The 19,488-nt window shown below is 50.9% G+C and overlaps 1 protein-coding gene across 4 annotated transcripts in view; it reads right to left on the reverse strand.

The window, feature by feature from the left end:
- LOC126545015 (uncharacterized) overlaps positions 1–19,488 on the reverse strand; it is a 466,980-nt gene that overhangs the window by 19,783 nt on the left and 427,709 nt on the right. For all 4 annotated transcript variants that reach the window (XM_055061783.2, XM_055061793.2, XM_072287215.1 and 1 more), the window contains one exon: positions 879–4,503. In XM_055061783.2, the coding sequence (XP_054917758.2) occupies positions 879–4,015 (3,137 nt within the window). In that variant the 5' untranslated portion in view covers positions 4,016–4,503. The remainder of the gene's footprint in view (positions 1–878; positions 4,504–19,488) is intronic.

Genomic DNA, 19,488 nt, shown 5'->3' on the forward strand with positions numbered 1-19,488 from the left:
CAAAGGTCCGGTCCCCCTGGCCTGTTGTGTGTTGGTGAGATAAAAATCGTGGGCTGCTCTAAACAATGATCAAGTAGAAAAAATTATTTGAACGTGTTGTGTGAAGTTTCCATGAGAAATATGCAACTACTTGCCAGTTCACTGTAAAATAATTTACAGCCTTAAAAGTGAGAAAGTGTGTAAATGTGTATAATTTACACCCTTATGATGTCAGTTACATAAATCACACCCTAATGGTGCGAGTTATACACACATTTACACCCTTTTTCACTTTTAAGGGTGTAAATTATTTTACAGCGTAGAGCCAATTATGAAATCAGAATCAATACGTTACGAGTTCTACAGAGCGAGCACCCAAGAAATTGTCTTGGTATGCTTACGAAGCATTAAAGGCATGAAATCTCCTTCATACATCAAAAGGAATCCTCACTAGCACGTATTACATGTCTCAGAAGTAACCAGAAAAAAGAAAAACATCGAAGCAGCGTAAATCGGAGAACTTGTTCACGTGAATTTGTGCAGAGGCACGCACACGTTTACATCTACTACGATTTGCCCCTGTTTACATGCACAACCATTCTCGTGAACAAGCGTGCGAGGCCTATCGGTAGCAAGATATGCTTACTAGCCATGCGCAGCTTTGGAATAAATTGGTTTCGCATTACGATAGAGCATCACGTATGAACTTAGAGGAGAGAGTAGACAAGCCAACGTTCTTCTGGTCTCCTGGAGTAGTTACTACGAGCTCATTTACAAGAGCAGCATATAGCGAATTCCACGTCACCTACCAGTCCTACCGTAGCTGCATCCTCGAAGTGCCTCCAGGTGCAAGTACACTGAGCCTACGTTTCTTCCTAAATTACCTCCGTGACTCTCACCTGAGGGCTGACGGCGGCGATCTGAGAAGATCTCGAGACGAGCCTTCCACGGTGACACCTGCAGCAGCGACGACGCTAGCCTCCGGTGTCCCGATGTTGTCTCCCTCTTCGTCGTCGAGACACACGACACCCGCGTCGGTGGCCGCCTTTTCCGATTCACACACTGCACCACCACCGCCGCCGAGGCGCTGCCGCGCCGGGTTCGCAGCTGGAGAAGCACCGCGCAGGCGACGAGGGGGCGACCGCCGCTGACGCGACGCGCGCACACTGGAATGAGCGTCCACCTCACTCTTGTGCAACGTGGCGCGCACCGCGTCCGCGGCGCTGTCGCCTCGCGCACCGGAGGCGGCGGACGGCGGCGCGTCGTGGCTCGAATCGTCCGTATCACAGATCACCAATTGCGACTCACCGTCATCGTCGTTCTCGTCGTCCACACCAACACTAGCGTGTTCACTAACGAGGCCATATTGAGGCGGCGGCGGCTGCTGCTTTTGTCGTCCATGCGAATGACCTCGACCGCGGGCGTCCGCCTCCTGGACATCGCGAGGCGCGTTTTCACGATCACCACCACCGGCTCCTGATCGCGCACTCGCTAGGGAGCTAAGTTCGCGGGGCGCCGTCGTCACACTCAGCTCCATGTAGCCAAGTTTGGGAGGTTCGGAGGATGATAAATAAATACTGGAATTGACCGGTGCGGAGGAACAACCTTCCGCGACTAGCACGCGCGCATCACCATCACATTTCACGCCATCACTGGCACCGGGAGCAGCTCGAAGTTCGTCACCGGCACCACACAAGGCCGCCTCGTCGGCAGTCAAGGACAGGTCCATCTCCTGAGAAGCACCCCAAGCCGAGCTCAGACCGTCCGCGGTCGACTCCGTGTTGGAGCTGTCCAAGTCCGAGGCGAGGTCAACGGACCGGCGCCGACGCTTGGCGTCGGGAAGCGACTGCGCCCCGTCCCGCAGCACGAGCAGCCCGTTGTCCGGATGGTCGGTGGCGGCTCCGTCCTGCTGCTGCTCCTTCTGGTAGCAGGAGCGCCGCCACTGACTCCTGGTGAGCATCCGCTTAGTGGGCACGGTCTCGCGCTTCTTCTTGTAACGTTTACCGCTGCCTCTCGGTCTCGGAGTTAGCGAACTCTGTTCAGAGGACGAACCGTGATCCGAACTCCCGCGGCGTCGTCTCTTGGCTGCGTCTCCGGTCGCGTCAGGGTGCTCGTCGCGGAGTACGCTGCCGAAACAGATCTCGTCGTTTTCACCGGCAAAATCTTGGCGACTGAAGCCGTTGGACTCGCAGAAGCTGCTGATTACGTCCTTTAAGTTGGCCTCGGACAGCTTGGACGGTATTTCGCCGCCAGTCATCGCGATTCTGTCGACCATGTCATGCAGCAATTGCTTGACCGTGAAGTCGACGTCGTCGTTCTGCAATGCCATCTCCATGGCAGCCATTCGTGCTCGCTTCAGTGCGTTCTTCTTCTTGGCTCCCAGAGGGCGGCCCCTCTTGCGGAACTTCTTGCAGTCGACGCTGACGATCTTGCCCTCTTCGACGGTAGTGAAGACGCTGATGAGATTGTCTAGGCCACGGTCAGAAGGAGCGAGACTACGGGTGCATGCTGAAGCGATAGACTTCACGGTTTTATCACTGCATTCGAGATCGTCGGTGCCATTCAGCAGTGGAGATGTGTCCTCTTCCTTGATTTGGGTGACTGGACGGTTGCTTGGACCCGCTGCGGACGCGACCACGTTTTCGGACGCCTCATCGGCGACGCCGTCTACAGTTGTAGCGCCCCCCTCTCGCGAGTACTCCGCGCTATTGGAGCGCGATGCACGGCCAGGAGACCACTGCAGGGCTTCCGTACTGTCAGACTCGGCGTCGCTGTCACTGTTGCATGCCGTCCTGTGGTCATCGGGCAACGCCACGCCAGAACACTCTTGAGCTGTTGAAACCACGTCACCGCTGACGTCGCCGTCACAGGCCCTCGCTGGGAGTGATGCCGGTGGTCTATTCTTGACGTCTTCGAGCTCCCCTTGTCGCGCTTCGCTCGCATCCGATTGGGAACAAGCGTCTGGAGGTGGCGAGGTTGCCGGCTTAGCCGGAGTGCGCAGTTCGCGCTCTTCCGGAGCGCAGCTGCCGCGGTCGGTGTCGCCGTCGTTAGGACTGCCGTTGTGGCCGACGCGACTATCTTCCTCCACACAACGCGGCCTTGCGCCCGGATAAGCGAGCAAGTCTAGAGCAGCCCCGCCGTTATCGGCGGCGCGCCCGTCATCACAATTCACACTCGCCACTGGCCTACCGAGGGCGACAGCAGAGTCGGGAATGGAGCGGCTATCGGCCGTGTCGTCTTGGCAGATATCACCATCCGGCTTTGCTATTAAGCTGTCACGTTGGGCGCACCCTTTGTTATCGATATCGTCCTTTTCGGCGACGTCGTTGTTTACGGGAGACGAGGCAACGGTTGTCTTTTCACGAATTTCGGCTTCGATCGCGCTTGGCACTTGGCACTTATCGTCGGCCTCAACACAACGCGAGTCGCTCCCGTTCACCGGAATGTCACCGGTTTCATCGGAGCCACCCGGTTTGCTCATTTCTGCGTCCTGCGTTGTCCCCACTAGGCGCACTGAGGCTTCGGAGTCACACTTGGCATCCGCCAGCGTTCTCTTTGCTTGACTAGGGGTGCTCGCAACACTGCGGAAGGCGTAGTCAGGCTGGTAGTTGAAGCCGTATATGTCGGGCGCCGGTAGGACGATGCGGAGCGGCGAAGTTGCAGCACTTGCTGTGGAGCTCGGCGGCGGCGGAGAATTGGCGACGTCTTCTTGGGCTCTCTTGACGTTCGGTGGCGAAGGGCAAACGCCGTCCGGCTTTTGCGCACAAGGAGGTACAGGCGGTGAGAAAGATCGCTCGGTGTCGTCGGACGATGCGTCGAGAACTCCACGGCTCTCGCGGCTTCTCCTGGGATCGGTCTCAATCAGGAAGTTGATGATGTCCGACAACTCCTCGCTCTTGTACGCTTCTTCGTCGTCGCTGGTCCTCTTGACCTCTACTTGGGGAGGCAGTCCCGAACACGCCTCGACGTGCTTCGGCGAGTGCGAGACACCGCTACCCTTGTTGGTGTCCTCGACGGCTTCGTTCGAGCAGTGCATCTTCTTGGCGCCACCGCGGGCCGTTGCGGCCTCGGACCCGTGGGCCGGTTCGCATTGTACCGGTTTCTTCGTGCTGAGCGCCAACTTAGCCTCCACCGAGCCGCGAGAGAGGCCGTTGGCTAGGCCGTTTCTGGGCAGCTTGAAGACTGTGCGTAATGCTCAAGGTAGAGAGTTGACTGACGCTGTGTTCAGAGGTTGAGAGCAAGGCGAACCCTCCCGCAGCTTCCAGCTCAGCTTAAGGACGTTTCTTCTCGAAGCGGGTAAACGACAGTCGTTACATTAATCGTGGACCGGTATCTCACGCAGGAACTGTTCCCGCAAACCGGAATGCGAGGCTTGAAAGTAACGGCTCTTCCGGATGATAGTGCGGGTGCCTAATGGCGATGGAACGCTACTGGATTCATCTTAGTCCTTGCCAAGAAGCGGAAAACGCTGACGTTGCAAAGTGCGAGGAAAACCACACCGGTGGGCTCCACTGCCGAGTGTTTCTGCAACGAGAGAGTACGAAGCGGGTGAATGGGAAAGCTCGCAGTTTGGAGCGATATCACAACACGGCATTATTAAAGCACAGTGAGGAATTTCACAGCGCAACTTTGAACGCTTGTTTGCTGTGCCTGCACGCTTTGGTAGGTGGGAAGATACAGGCACATGTTTTATAGGCTATGTTTTCGGGTTTATGAAGGTAATCTGGAGACACTAGCTTCTACGTGGATAAGTCCCATCTAGGTGATATCAAGAAAAGTAACCCTTTTTAACTAGAAGATTCTTCGAAATACATAGCCTTGAAGTAGTACGTTCGATAACGCACACTGAAGATTCTCCATTTCTTAAGCACAATAATAAAGCCATGAATCATGGTTGCCTTTATGATAAGGTTGCGGTGTGTATCTTGCTGTCTGTAAAGCCAATATTTATTCTTGCATGCCGCGTTTGTATCACTGATAACCCCGTGTGAATAGGCCGCTCAGTCACATAATGCTAGTGGATAGCTGGCACAATGTCGCATTCTCTTCACGCCAAAGAATTTCAAATAACTAGAAAACAACTTTAAGATTAGCTGAGATTTGCTAGACAGCATGCAGAGGGAGCTGACATATTGTTGAAAGCAGGCTTCCGATTACGAAAAGATTACTTATGATTCCCTTGCTGCTTTTTCTCCTACCGTCGTTAGATTCGTATTTTATCTGAATTATTTCATTTGTTATTTCACATAGAAAGCATTCCACAGTCAGCACGCTGTTTGTCACTTCCGATAACATAAGATTTTTCTAAGCCAAAACAACCGAAGGTTGGAATTCCTCGTTGAGTAGGCATTGCAGCTATAAAAAGCAGGATGCTGCCTCTCTTCAACATGCTCAAGTGCGCACATAACGTTTTTGGGATAGCCGCAAACGAATATAAGTTCGCTATTTTCTCACGTGTGGTACACGCGCGAGAAACAGCAAAAAAAATTTAAATTATGGGGTTTTACGTGCCAAAACCACTTTCTGATTATGAGGCACGCCGTAGTGGACGACTCCGGAAATTTTGACCCCCTGGGGTTCTTTAACGTGCACCTAAATCTAAGTACACGGGTGTTTTCGCATTTCGCCCCCATCGAAATGCGGCCGCCGTGGCCGGGATTCGATCCCGCGACCTCGTGCTCAGCAGCCCAACACCATAGCCACTGAGCAACCACGGCGGGTGAGAAACAGCAACTTGATTGATGTGCAGAAAAGGCCATCTCATAAAAAGCCTCCTAGAAGACACATGCCCTAAGAAGGCTGAAGTAGCGACTAGCGAGTCTATTCTGACTGCGTGCCCACATGAGAGAGGAAATGATACGATTCATTGAGGAAATGTAATCGCTGACACAACGTGTTCTTCCTCGTCTACTAAACACCCCGGGACAAGACACGCGCGAAAACGAATGAGCAGTTTCTGTTAGATCGGCGATCATAACTGGGGACGTCGCAATGACCGAGTGCCGAAAACCAATTCAACTATCTAAATTCATGTTTCTTCAAAAAAACATTTCGTTGGAAGTAGCGCCTTGTCCGTCGTACATGTTCCTCCTTTAGTCCGCATCTTCGCAGCGCTCATTTCTTGATCTATATAGACTGCCCCGTCATCGTTACACAAATAACATGTACTCTCAGTAGCACTACCGGCTTCTTGTGGGGCATAATTCCTTTCATAACGGTGTACGCATTACAGTTCCACGAATTAATTTTGCCAGCTTTGTCAAGTGGTGGCAAGGGAAAAGCCACGAACCTAAATATCCGTGTAAATTGAACCCTCTGCATGCCCAATCGGGCGTTTTTTTTATCTTCAGCTTGCTGAGTATGGCTACATACGACCTATTTTAAAGCGAAGCTTTCTTTGCCTTGTCCTTTAACTTTCCCACTGTTGCTGCTGCTGTCTGGCACAGTGCATCGAGGGGTGGTTAAGAGCGTGTGTATACATGACAGGAGAGCGGCAGAGAACAAAGGTGACGCGAGAAATTCGTTGGGACCTTTGCGCCGTATCGTATGTGCACAATGACCTCTGGAGCCCCCTAGGCGTTGCCACATTAGCCTCTTCACACCTGTCAGTATCCGTGACGCCCCTCAAAGGCACCACAGAAACTGCAGTGCTCACCTTTCTACTAACGTGCAAGCCTGGAGGGAAGCTATAGATAGTATGGTAGAGAGGAGGATTTAGAGGAGGCAGAGAATGGGTAGAACCGACGCAGTTCTGAAACGAGTGAATAGCCTTGCCACCCTTCGCTCACCGTTCCCATTAAGAGAAAAGTGGGTGGGGGTGACGTGAGAAGGCAAGCAAACGCTACTTCTACACGACAGCGGTTGCAGGCAAACGGGATAAATTTACATTCAACGTACGGTACGGTACGTTTCTGATAGTTCCGAAAAATAAACACCATGAAAATTTGTCAAGCGGGCAACTTACGCAGGGCGTGCAGAAGTAGAGCCACATTAATACGCACCGTAGGGTCTAGGTGGCACGACGGAAGCGGTAACACGTCAAATCAACACTTCTGTGACCGCCGCGGTAGCTTTGCGGCTATGGCGTTGCTCAAGGTCGCGGATTTGATCCTGATCCTGGCATCCGCATTTTGGAGTGGGCGAAATAAAAAACACTCGTGCACTTAGATCTAGGGACACGTAAAAGAACAGTACGGTGTCAAAATTTATCCGCAGTCCGCTACTACGGCGTGCCTCATAATCCGACTGTGGTTATGGCACACACAGCCCTTCAATTCAATTAAATTTTAGTACTTCTGCCACGATGCGATGTGCCATGTGAGGAAATGATAACGCTCAACCCTATCAGAAGTTATAAAATGTGGCGCACAACAACGCCTCAAGCAAACACCTCCCCCTGTGTGTTCTATGTACTACGCAGACAAGCAGCAGTGGTGCACGCAAGGTAACGTTTAACATCAACTCACACCTCTCGTGTTAGACTAAACGTTGATGAAATTGAACATTCACGTTCAGCATCCCCGCTAATTATCGTCAGTCAAAGCAAACAGCACGAAGTTTCGCTTACATCGATTCCTACAGTGCGTGGGACCCGCATAATTTTTTTTTTCTGATGACGCTGTATCATATCTGAAGGGATGCTCGGCGTGCCACGTTCCGTCGGCAATAAGGAAAGTGAAAGCAGTTTCCCACATCCTCGACTTTTTTCCAGTATAGTCTGTTTCACCTTGGTATAAAATTTTGTAACACATTCAGTTGCAGTCCTTGCTCATATTCGTTATCGAATGAAAGACACGAACAGCTGCGTCGCCGGACAATCACGCAGTGCTTCATATATTAACCTCTCGGCTTGGCATTCTCTCGGTTTTCAATTTCGGGCCTCACGCTATCCAGTCCATGCTACGTTGGCAGTGAAGTAATCTCGAGGAAGACACGACAACGTTTGGTTAGTTTTACTGCCGCGTGCGTTTAACACGAAGAAAAAAAGAATTCCCCATGTACTGCGCGTTTCTGAAGACATCTCGATCTTTTTGTCACCTCACCCAAAAACTGAAATGTCTTCACAAAAGCGCAGTACACGGGGAGGGTTCTGTTCTTGCGTTAAACTTACGCATGGTCGATCCGCAGAGCTGATATCTAGAACCGGTCGACGGGACATACACGTTAGTTCTAACGGTACAAGCGCCTTTTTTTTAAACTGCACGTGTCACCGACAGACTCACGTTTGCAGTTGTCGCACATTTCCAAAGTCATCGCGTGGACTGGCAATGCGCGAAAGCGAGACACTCAGTGCCCGTCGCTTCTAGAGGCAAGAAAACACCAACGAGCTCGTAAAAGAGTGCTCTATAGCCTGCTCTTTCCGTATGGTGCCCCATGTTTCGCCTTGATAGCACTGTAGCGCGCAGCTGCGCTATGTGAGAACGAAACGAAAGAAAGAAAGAGAAACAGCCTTCGACACACGTGCAAGAGCTGTAAGCCAGGCACACCCTCCAACACGCAGTTTACCGCGCACCATACGACGCACTAGCTACGTGTGCTTCTACCTGCAGACGGTAAACATTTTCCCGAATATGTTGCTGCGGCCTCACAAATTAAAAACAAAGGCTGAAATTCTGAATAACAGCATATTTACATTGCGAGTCCAGGGACAATGAAAAGCTGCAAGGGAAATGTTACGCTCTTTGGCGTGTCTAGGTGTCGAATGACAAAATTTTCACGGGCAGAACTTTGAGGCGACAGGGCATAGCTCCCATCGCCGCACCCAAATAAGTGGCATCACAGAGCACACGCGAACTTCGTTAAGGATGAAGAATGGAAGCCAAGCCAAGCGCTGGGTTTTAAAGGCCCCATAACAACGAAGGGGAAAGAGACAGAAAGAGAGAGAGGGATGAGAAGTTGCGAACAAAGAGGAACCTTAACGCTCAGGAAAACGACAATGTTAGGATCCATGTTTACTAGCAATGCTACAATGGCAGTGTACGCTGTTGAGAGAAGCAAAAAAAAAAAACATTAACACTAGTACATTTATCGATTGATCCCTAGGCTGTCACTGTATGCCGTAGCAGCACAATTACGTGTCAATACTACAGAAGCGCTAATTATACGCGTAGTTTTGGCGGTAGTGACTGTGTTCAGTGTTCCCGCTTCTGACATGAAAGATCTTAATAACGTGACTTCAAGATAACATGGAACGCGAGGAAACAGAACATTAACGATGACGGGTTCAAACACCTTGTGATGTATATTGTGAACCGACTACCGGTGAAACCGTGATGTACACGCAGCTGTACTTCGCGTCTCTGTGTGGAGACCATAATTAGGCCCACGGCGAACTAGGCCTGGAAGTTATCATCCGCCCACCGTTCGATTTCAACATTGCTGATTAAGCAATTAATGATTACTCGTCCCGCAGCACTGTTATCTCGCACTTACGCAAGTTTCTGCGTGACAGTATTGGATTCTAGTGCTCTTCAGCGCAAGGTCACTGCAGGTTCAAGAGGCGTAAGGGGGCGATAAGCGGGGTACCCTTGTTACAGTCTAGATGCAGTGGCTCCTAAGAAGCCAATTCTTCGAAGAAAAAAAAAATATACGAGAGATCTAAAGAACCTGTTGGAATCAACTTTAAGCTAAGCTTTCCTGAAACGTTTTAATTAACTGCTACGCAAAGAGAGGCAAAATGTTCGCAATTGCAGTCAATTTCCAAAGACGTGCGAGGAAGTGTGACGTTTTTCTCCCATCCCAGTTTTATACCATTGGAGTAGGAAAAAAAGTTTAAAACGACAATTCCCGTTTGTGAGCGGCACAACATGGCACGTTAAAAGCCTATTGATAACTGGCATCCCAAGCGCTGTCACACTCGGCTCTTAGGATTGCTTCTATTGGTGCTGTGACCTCCGGTACTGTCGACGCGCCTTGCCAACCGCAATCGTCTACATGCCAACGCTGGAAAATAGCAACAAAACAGACGATAAGGTCTCAGTCATGACCACGCAATCAAACGTAGGCGGCGGCGACAAGGGCTAGGTGACGCTCACCCATGCACGTCGTTTCATACCGTGCGCACTTGGCTTGGGTAACACCGTTCCACTGGTACAACATCGCGGTTGCAGACGTCAGCTGTGGGCTATCACAGCGATGTTAAAGCTTTAGCAGGCACTACGACACCGTAGCATGACGCGATCAGCGCACGAAGCACGTGGAGGTAGTTTAAAACCAAATTTTAGGCAATGAACTCATCTATTTTAGTACATGCTTCACCGTTTAAGCTGGATGCGCTGTGCATGCGGTTCGCGGATCACCTCGTCGGAAGCTGCAACAACCCGCACGTGCGCATAGAGCGGCGAAAATAAACGACGGCGTGACATCACAACGCTTCAGCTTGCTGAGTATGGCTACATACTCAGCAAGCTGCATCTGCATGCCCATGCATGCAGATGTCGCGACAAATGCGAGGCGTGCTCTGCTATTCAAGTACATATAGAGCTCTACGCTGCAATTAATTGAATCATGGCGTTCTACGTGCCAAAACTACGATCTGATCATGAGCCACGCCGTAGTGAGGGACTGTGTATTAATTTTGATCACCTGGGGTTTTTTAACGTGCACGAAAATCCAAGTACACTAGCGTGTTTGCATTTCGCCCCTATCGAAATGCGGCCGCCGTGGCCGCGGATTTGGTCCCGCCACCTCGTGCTCAGCAACGCAACACCAAAGTCACTAATCAACCATTCATCCATCATTAATCATTAAACACATTAATCAACCACGGTGGGTGTGCGCTGGGCTGCAATGCAGTGGAAGCTTTCGCCCATACAGTACTGAGAGATACCGCACGTTTGCGCGTAGATGTCGTGTTGCGAATCTTTCCCACGAAGGTCGCACGGCAGACTGAACTGAGAAGTGTAAATAAAAGGCTGTTATACACGACAACTATCACATCGCCCAACGCAGGAAGGCGTCAACAGTTGGGTTGTACAAGCAGTGAACAAATCACATGCAGCCTGTTTCGTCGCTATCAACAGCGCCTGTCGACAGAGGGCTTGGAAAATTGCTTCCGACTCAAAACGTTGCACTCCAACGAAAGGCGCATCAGGAGACTTCCGCCGTAATCGCGTTATTTACAAGGACGAACTGGTTCGTGAGCTTTGCTCAGTGGTCATTCATCTTTTTCTTTTATAATTACGCTAACGGCCACACGACAGTGTTTTCGCGACTAACGCTTCGGAGTATACGCCTGTACGCACGCATTCTGAAGCATCCTCGAATAAGCTTATACGCCGTGAGAATGGGGCACTACCCGAATTTTGAGGTGCATTTCGAGTCGTTTCACATTCAGAAGTACAGTCAACAAGCGAATCTAACACCTATAGGGGTATGAAACAGCAGAGTCCCTTACAAATACAACCGGGTAAACAGGGGGCCGCATTGAATACTGCGAAGTTGAATGCACGGATTGTTTCTTTAAACAGCAGGATGAAACTTGAATGAAGCTCCACGTTCACTGTTCAGTAATGGCAGGTCGTTTTGCTAAGTTGTTCGTCCGGAGCTCATGCACGCAACTCGAAAGACCCGCTCTCAGTTGACTAAGGAGCGTGCACCCTCTTAAAAATTTGCTACGGCAATGGCCCAATGAGGTGACAGGCGAGACGAGACCCTCTGGAGCAGCGGAGCGAACTCTTCACACCATGATGCTTTCCACGTAGACTGTATCTTGAATGTTCCACGATAAGTTTAGCTAAGTAAGCGCATTTCTCGAAAACACATGGCAGGTTGCAAGATCACCCTAATGTCAGTATCACAACCAGAAACCTGCGTGCGCATTCCAGACAGTAACTGCGTCTTGCCTTTAAAAAACGCAAGCCAATAAAGCACTCATATGCCTCGCACAACGCTGGAGATCCGTGTGCAACAGAAGCCCAATCCTTTCAGAAGTCCTCGGTACCCGATAGGCAGAGCAAGAAAAAAAAATAAAAAAATAAAAAAAAAAACAATACGTGGCTGCTCTTAGCGCACGTTGGAATGCGCACAGTCTCTCGTAACCACAGCACACTGGATCAGACAAAGCAGCCTCTGCACGTAGACACTGGAGACAGGTGTAACTGCGAGCGCAGGTGTGGATTTCGCAAGAGATACCCATGTTTTTTGGGTTTTTTTTTTTTCGCTCTCATCTAGGTTTCCTCAATCGTCGCCGTTGCATGGTTGGAACGGAACACCATCAGCCACGGATGTATTGCTGGCTACAGTATTGTCAACCGAGACTTCGAATGTACAGGTTGCGCGCACATTCCGAAATCGTTCTCACCCACGCACTATCCTATCTATAAGCACATAGAGCTGCGTTTGCGTCACTGTCGCCAATGTACACGCTGTTGCCGAGCAAGCTTCCAAGAAACGCTCGAAACACGAGTGGCTGAAAATGAGAGGACGCGTAGAGGTCGCTTCAACAGCAAAGTGCGAGTTGTCCTCTTCCGTACTCTACATGCAGTGCGGATACAGTTAATGTCATCGGGTGTTTTGCTTGATTTTATTCGCTCCCTACTTCTTTCACCGCTACAATCAAGCAAGTACTTACTAGAATAAGCACAATTGCTCAGGGTCGACGCTTTAAAGCAACAGTTGCTTTTCAGGGTGTGAACATGACCAAGTTGATCCGTCACACAAAGTACATCCGACCAACCGACCTGACCCGACCGAGTGAACGAATGTGCGTGTATATTATGGCAGAATTAAAAAAAAAATAACATGAAGTTTTTCGCAGATATGGGTATATGGTTTCTCGCGCAGAAGCGTGTTACATTCAATATACCACTTGGAAGCTACTTACATAAAGGACAGGTGTGAATCGAGAGAGCAAGCGCAGTCTCTTCGAGTGAGCCGTAGGTAGACCACAGTGGACGTTACGAGCGTTACCACAACAAATCTGCGGTAAGTTACGCCACTCTGAGAGCGTGAAAAAGTGAACACCGGTCACTGAAACTTCTCCGAGACACTACGTAGATTGACGCGCCATGTGTCAGGCGCGTACTGAACATACGATTGTAGTTACAGTGTCCGTACAGCCTCACGCCACTCCGACTGGGAGCGTGAGACGGTCAACAGTAAGTCCTCAAAGGGACATCACTCGGCGGAAATTAGATTCAAATTAAAGCATCATAGGTGACGGCGATGTTCCATACCACTGTCATCGTCATCACCCGTGGCCTGAGAGGTACATTGCGGCAAACTTTACTTACTCTAGGAAGAAAGAACGTTCACTAATAACACACTGAAACATTAGGTTAAATTTCTTGGTGCAGAAAAGTATCCCATTCTTTACAACGATGGGAAGTATAGCGCACAGCGTCAGGTGAAAACAAGGCGGAAAATGAAGTGTAATATGGTGCTTGATCAATAGGCCTGAGTGCGGCGTTACGTAGAGTTCAGAAACGTTCATACTGGCTATCGTGATAAAAAAAAGAAAGAAGAAGCAGCACTTGGCTGAAATTACTTCCTGCAATTTTTCCTTGATGATCGCTCCCGCACAAGGCCTTGCACATATGCTCTCCAGCGTAAACTATTGCGGTAGAATAGGACACCCTGGAGCCCAGATACCAAGCAAGATTCTTCACAGGCACAGTAAAGGACGACGTACAGAATAAGTACCACAAAAAGCCGAAAAATTACATTTTCAAGTGCTGAGCAATACTACAGCGGCTCGTACAAAAGAGCAAGATGGTAGCTGCAGTAGCAGCAGCAGCAGCGGCTGGAAAATGGAACCAGCCAAGCGCAGACTCACTTTCAAGTAAGCGTCGCTTCCTTTCCAATCTCACTCGGCGCGCGAGTTGAAAATTCATTTAGCGCGCTTCGGGATAAAAAGAGAATTCGAGACTCGATGTCGCGCTCAGCAACAGTGCGTTTATTATGCACGTTAACACTGCAGAGGAATACGCGTTCTTCCTTGAGTAATCAGAACGATTCGTATAAATGTAGAACGCCGCGCTTCGTACGCAAGCTGCTTTGGATGGCGCCGATTCAGTTGCAACGGCCGTTCACCGGGAATCGCGTGGCATTAAAGAAGCTAGCGGACGAAGAAGCCCCAGTGTGGTCGCCTAGCGAGTGGTTAAGCACCGATACGTCGAGTCAGCTGCAATCCTCCCAACAAAGTTCGTCGCAGGTAGATTGGCCCAGCTGACGTGGCGATGGCGATTATAGGTGAAAGCAGAGAATTTACAAATTTGCCCCATTACGTACGAGTTTAATATGAACAACCAAAGCGGTACAAAAGCTAAGAAAATGGACGCAGCCGTTTCTTGAGAATTTTCTTCACCGACAGCCATTGTTCTCTTAAAAGCCGCCCCACATTCAGCGCTTTCCCGGCGTTTCATCACCCGGCGTCGCTCGGCGCCGACGATGGCGCGCTCAAGAGACATCGAGCCGCTTCTAGCGGCGGCGGCGTGCCGCCCATGTGGTTGGACGCTCTCTCTGGCGGCGTTCACGCGACGACGCCGAGAGACGCAACGCCAGAAAACGCCGGTAAAAAAAAAATTGCCAACCCTTCCACTACCGGAAAACGGGGGTAAGCGAAGCTTGTGCCGCGTGCACCTGACCATTGACACGGTTAAGTAACCCACAAGTAACAGTGCCGGATTGCTTCGGCCTTGCGCTCCCTCGAACAGCTTGATATTTTCTCGTCGCTGTCGGATGGCCTGGGCTCTGGCGGCTTAACGGCTGGATAAGCGCGCCGACGGCGAGCCCTTTCACGGGCGAGTTATCGCCGCCGCTGGTCGAACGCTACCCGCTCCTCCGGGGAACGCACAACGCGTGGCCGTCCTATCCGTTTACCGAGATTGAACTGAACTGAACGGAAGCTAAGCCGGCACAACGCACGCGAAACCCTTCCCTGCCCTTTCCCTCCCCGGCGGAAGTGAAACGGCTCTGACTGGTTGCGCGTGTGGCGTGAGCGCGCGCCTATGCAGCTGGAATCCTTACTTACGATTCACGCTCCGGCACCGGCGTAGCTTGCAACTCATCGAACCGCCCTTTTCCCCAGCTTTTCTGCCCTGGCAGCAACTGGGTTTTTGCGTGACCACGATAACGCGATTTGTGAGCCAACAAAAGCTTCGCATCAAAATTTGGAGGTGGCTTAAGCTTGTCCTTTAAGAGTAGAACTCGATAGCATTGAAAGATCCCCGAGTGCTTCTCACACTTCCCGGCAAGTGCAGCAGATGTGACCGTAATTCTTAACGTGAAACACTGGAGGCGAACGCTATGCACGAAGGCGAGCTTCCTGGTTCTTTTTTTTTTATATGATGGTGCGAAAGGAACCGAGAGGGCCACGCCGTTTTTAATAAGGCAGACCTAAAACGGCAGCTGGAAAACGATATCGAGTTAAAAGGCTTTTATGTTTGAGTTACCGCGTAACAGAATTATGTTTTCTTGTATATTCAAATTACAATCTGGCGCTATCATGTCTGCAGGTTTTGTGTAAGTTGTACTTTACGAATTTTCTGACGAATTTTACTTTGAGAAATTCAATAAGTTCAGTGACATTGCGCTACACAGAGGGCCTGCGTGGTTGGGTATTCGTGGCTTTATATACGGCGTGCGACCTGCGAGCACTACGAAGTTCGGCAACGGGCGACAAAGTAACGCTGACACTGGCTATAGATCAACGGATAAAACCAAGATTGTGTGAGGTGGGTCGCTGTAGATATTTAGAGATTCAAGGTCATAGTCACGGAAGTACAAATTCAGACTTGCTTCGACAAGCCGACTCCAAATATTCACAGCTCCAAGACTTCGAGAGGAAGGGAACAAAGCTTGCAAGTTTAAGCGAAAGTGCACTCGAGCGCGAGCAGTAGCTTCTCTCTCACGCCGATAATTTCACGAAGACACTACAGTAGCCCGGCAAGAAATAAATAGCCTTAGGAAATTGACAAAACTCGCATTCAATGAAACCGGCGCTTTCTCCTAAAAGGAAATTTAACGCAATACACACAAGCACAGTATCATGCGGTATCTCACCACTTTCATGTGACAGTCAATGTACATTATATAGATAAGAACAATGATTGGCCAGTGAGACGCTGCAGCCCGATCAGGCAAGTTTCCTAACCAAGGAGCAAACATATCGCGTACTTACAGTGCGGAAGGACGCTGAAAGAAAATTTGGAGGACGCTTAAGCTTCGCTGTAAGAGTGGAACGCGATAGCATTCAAGTAGTAGTAGTAGTAGAAAACTTTTAATGAGATCGTTTAAGAGATTCGCGGATTCGAAGCCTCCGTCGTCTTCTTGGCGCCGGCGACTTGAGGCTTCTCTTCAGCAAGGTTGGGCCCCTAGTCCAGGGCTCCACTGAGTCGCGCTGCATCAGCAGCGTGCCGCACTAAGGCCCTTTGGGCCGCGAGCTCGCTGCTGGTGAGCCGGCTCTCCCATTGCTCCGCACTCGGGAATTCGTGTTGGTGGAATGCTTTATTTCGTTCGCACTCCCAAGTGATGTGGTATAGTGTGGGTGTGTTGCCGCACCAGGGGCAGTTTGCTCTGTATTGTGTTGGTGACATCTTGTTATAGATGTACAAGTTGGGGAAGGAGTTTGTTTGTAGCCTACGCCACCCGACTGCTTCCTCCCTAGTGAGGGCTTTGTGTGGTGGTGGGTACTTGAATCTAGTCCCCCTGTATAGTTGTAATGTCTCTGTGTATCCCCCCTCGCATGCTAGTAGCTGAAGCTCCAGAACATCTGACATGCCTGCTCGGTATGTAAGCCCTCGAGCTAGGCTGTCTGCTCTTTCGTTCCCCGCTACTCCTGCGTGGCCTGGGACCCAGATTATGTGTTGTATGGGTGTCTGCTCAGCAGAGGCTGCTGCCCCACTGATTATCCTGAGGGCCATGCCGCTAATTCTGCCCTTCGTATAGTTTTTACACGTGTCTTTCGAGTCTGTTAAGATGTTTAGGGATCGGCCTTTCCTATAGCCTTCTGCTACCGCCAGCGCGACGGCAATTTCCTCGGCCTCCGTTATGCCCACGACCTCCACTGAGGCGCATGTGGCCATGTCTCCTGTGCTATTAACTACCACCGTAGCGGCTAAGCGCTTCCCTGCATGTACGTACATGGAGGCGTCCGTATAGACTGTGTTCTCTGACCGGCCTAGCCTCCTTTCTAGCTGCTCGGCCCTTGCTGTTCGTCTGTCCTCGTGTAGGTTAGGATCCATGTTTTTAGGCAGGGGTCCTACATTAAAGGTCTTTCTAAGGTCGTCCGGTACGTCCGCGTATCTGTCGACCAGTCCGCACGTGTTCCGACCCAACCTTCTCAGGAGCGCCCTTCCCGTAGAGGAGCCTCTGAGTCTGATGAGTTGTGCCCCCAATTGAGCCTCGGCAAGCTCATCGAAGGTATTGCTGATTCCGAGTTGGAGTAGCTTCTCGTTTGATGCGTTTCTGGGCAGGTGTAGAGCAATCTTGTATGCCTTCCTGAGAATACAGTCGGCTTGCTCTCGCTCCGCCTTTGTTGTTGCGTGGTAGGGCAAGGAGTACATAACTCTGCTAACGATTAGGCTGTTGACGAGTTTGAGGGTATCTTCTTCTTTCATCCCGTACCTTCTCTGGGAGACTCTACTGATCATTCTGCCAACCTGCTCCGCGGCTCTTCTCAGCAGGCTGATGGTATGGCTGCATTTTCGGCTGCTCTGCAGCCACATGCCTAGGATTCGTACCATGTTCTGCTCTGGGATCAAGTGCCCCTCTAGAACTACTTCCAGAGAGGCTTTGGTAGGATTTCTTCCGATCCTGATGATTTCCGACTTCTCCGTCGAACATCTGAGGCCTCTCTCCCTGACGTAGGTCTCTACGCAGGTCGCAGCTTCTTGTAGTCTGTCCTGCTTCTCCCCTAACGATCCTTGGGTGACCCACACCGTGATGTCGTCGGCGTACATCGCGTGTTGGATCCCCGGGATTTCCTTGAGGCGTCTTGCTAGCCCGATCATCGCCATATTGAACAGGACGGGCGATATCACGGAGCCTTGGGGTGTTCCTTTGCAAGGCGTGGTGAAGACGTCGCTTCTCAGCTCGCCTAGTCCCACGGTCGCTGTTCTGTCGCTCAGGAAGGCCCTGATGTAGTCGTGGGTTCTTCCCCCGCAGTTGGTGTTGTTGATGCCTTCCATGATGGCGGCGTGGCTCACGTTGTCGAAGGCTCCCTTTATGTCGAGGGCCATGACAACGTTTTCGCCACTTCTCGGCATTTGCTCGAGTACTTCCTCCTTGAGTTGGAGTAGTACGTCCTGCGTAGACAGGTGGGCTCTGAACCCGTACATGCTGTCTGGGTACAGTTGGTTCCTCTCTAGGTGCGACTGGATCCTTCTTGTGATTACTTTCTCGTACATCTTGCCCAGGCACGACGTGAGGGAGATCGGCCTGAGGTTCTCGACCTGGAGTTTCTTGCCTGGCTTCGGGATCATTACCACTACCGCGTGTTTCCACTCGGCCGGCACTTTTCCTTCGTGCCAGAGCTTGTTGAAGTAGGCTGTGAGCTGATCTATGGCGCCATCGCTGAGGTTTCTTATGAGCGAGTTCTTGATTCTGTCCGCCCCCGCTGCTGTGTTTTTTGTTGCCGACCTGATCGCCTCGACGACTTCCTCTCTCGTTATGGGCCGATCCATGGTGGGGTTCTCTTCGCCCTGGTACTCTTCTTGGTAGCTTTCGACCTGGTCTCTGCCGTAGCATTTGACCCGGACTTCCTCGAGTAGCTGTTCGTCCGTGCCCGTGTACTGGTGCACCAGCCTCTGAATCGATTTGCCGCTTTCTGATTTGTTCTTGCTCGGGTCCATGAGGGACTTGAGGATCTGCCACGTCCTGGCCGTGCTGAGGGTGCCGTTCAGCGCGTTGCTGAATTGCTGCCATCCTTGCCTAGCCAGCTGCGTTGCATACTCCTCCGCTTGTTTAGTTATTTCGGCTATTTTAATCTTTAGCTTCCTATTGAACTTCTGTCTTTTCCAATGCTTGGTGAGGCCGCGTCTCGCCTCCCATAGCTTGAGGAGCCGCTTGTCCACCTCCGGAGTTTGTTCGGTTCTATCCACCTCTTTAGTATAGAGTTCTTGGATCTGTCTGAGTTGCTGGCTCCACTCCTCCGCAGATACAATGTCGCCCTTGATCTGCTTGCAGTGTGCTCTGAAGGCGTCCCAGTCCGTTAGGCGGACCTTGCCTATTTTCCGCTTGATATTGGTTGCGGTTGTGCTGATCCTTATTATGTGGTGGTCGCTTCCAAGGTTCTCGAGCAGGTTCTCCCATTCTGCTTGTCTGGCGCCCCTTACGAAGGTTAAGTCAGGGCACGTGTCTGAACTGACGCTGTTCCCCTGTCTAGTTGGGTGGTGTTCGTCGGTTAGCAATTCGCACTCTGCCTGTTCTGCTGCAGCGCAAATGCCACGTCCCTTCTTGTCGTCTTTATTGTAGCCCCACCTCGGGCTCTTGGCGTTGAAATCACCTGCTATTACTAGGGTGTTGTTCCCCGCGAACTTTTTCGCCTCCGTAAAGAGCCTAATAAAGTCC

This window comes from Dermacentor andersoni, chromosome 3, assembly GCF_023375885.2.
Source record: "Dermacentor andersoni chromosome 3, qqDerAnde1_hic_scaffold, whole genome shotgun sequence".
Taxonomy (NCBI): domain Eukaryota; kingdom Metazoa; phylum Arthropoda; class Arachnida; order Ixodida; family Ixodidae; genus Dermacentor; species Dermacentor andersoni.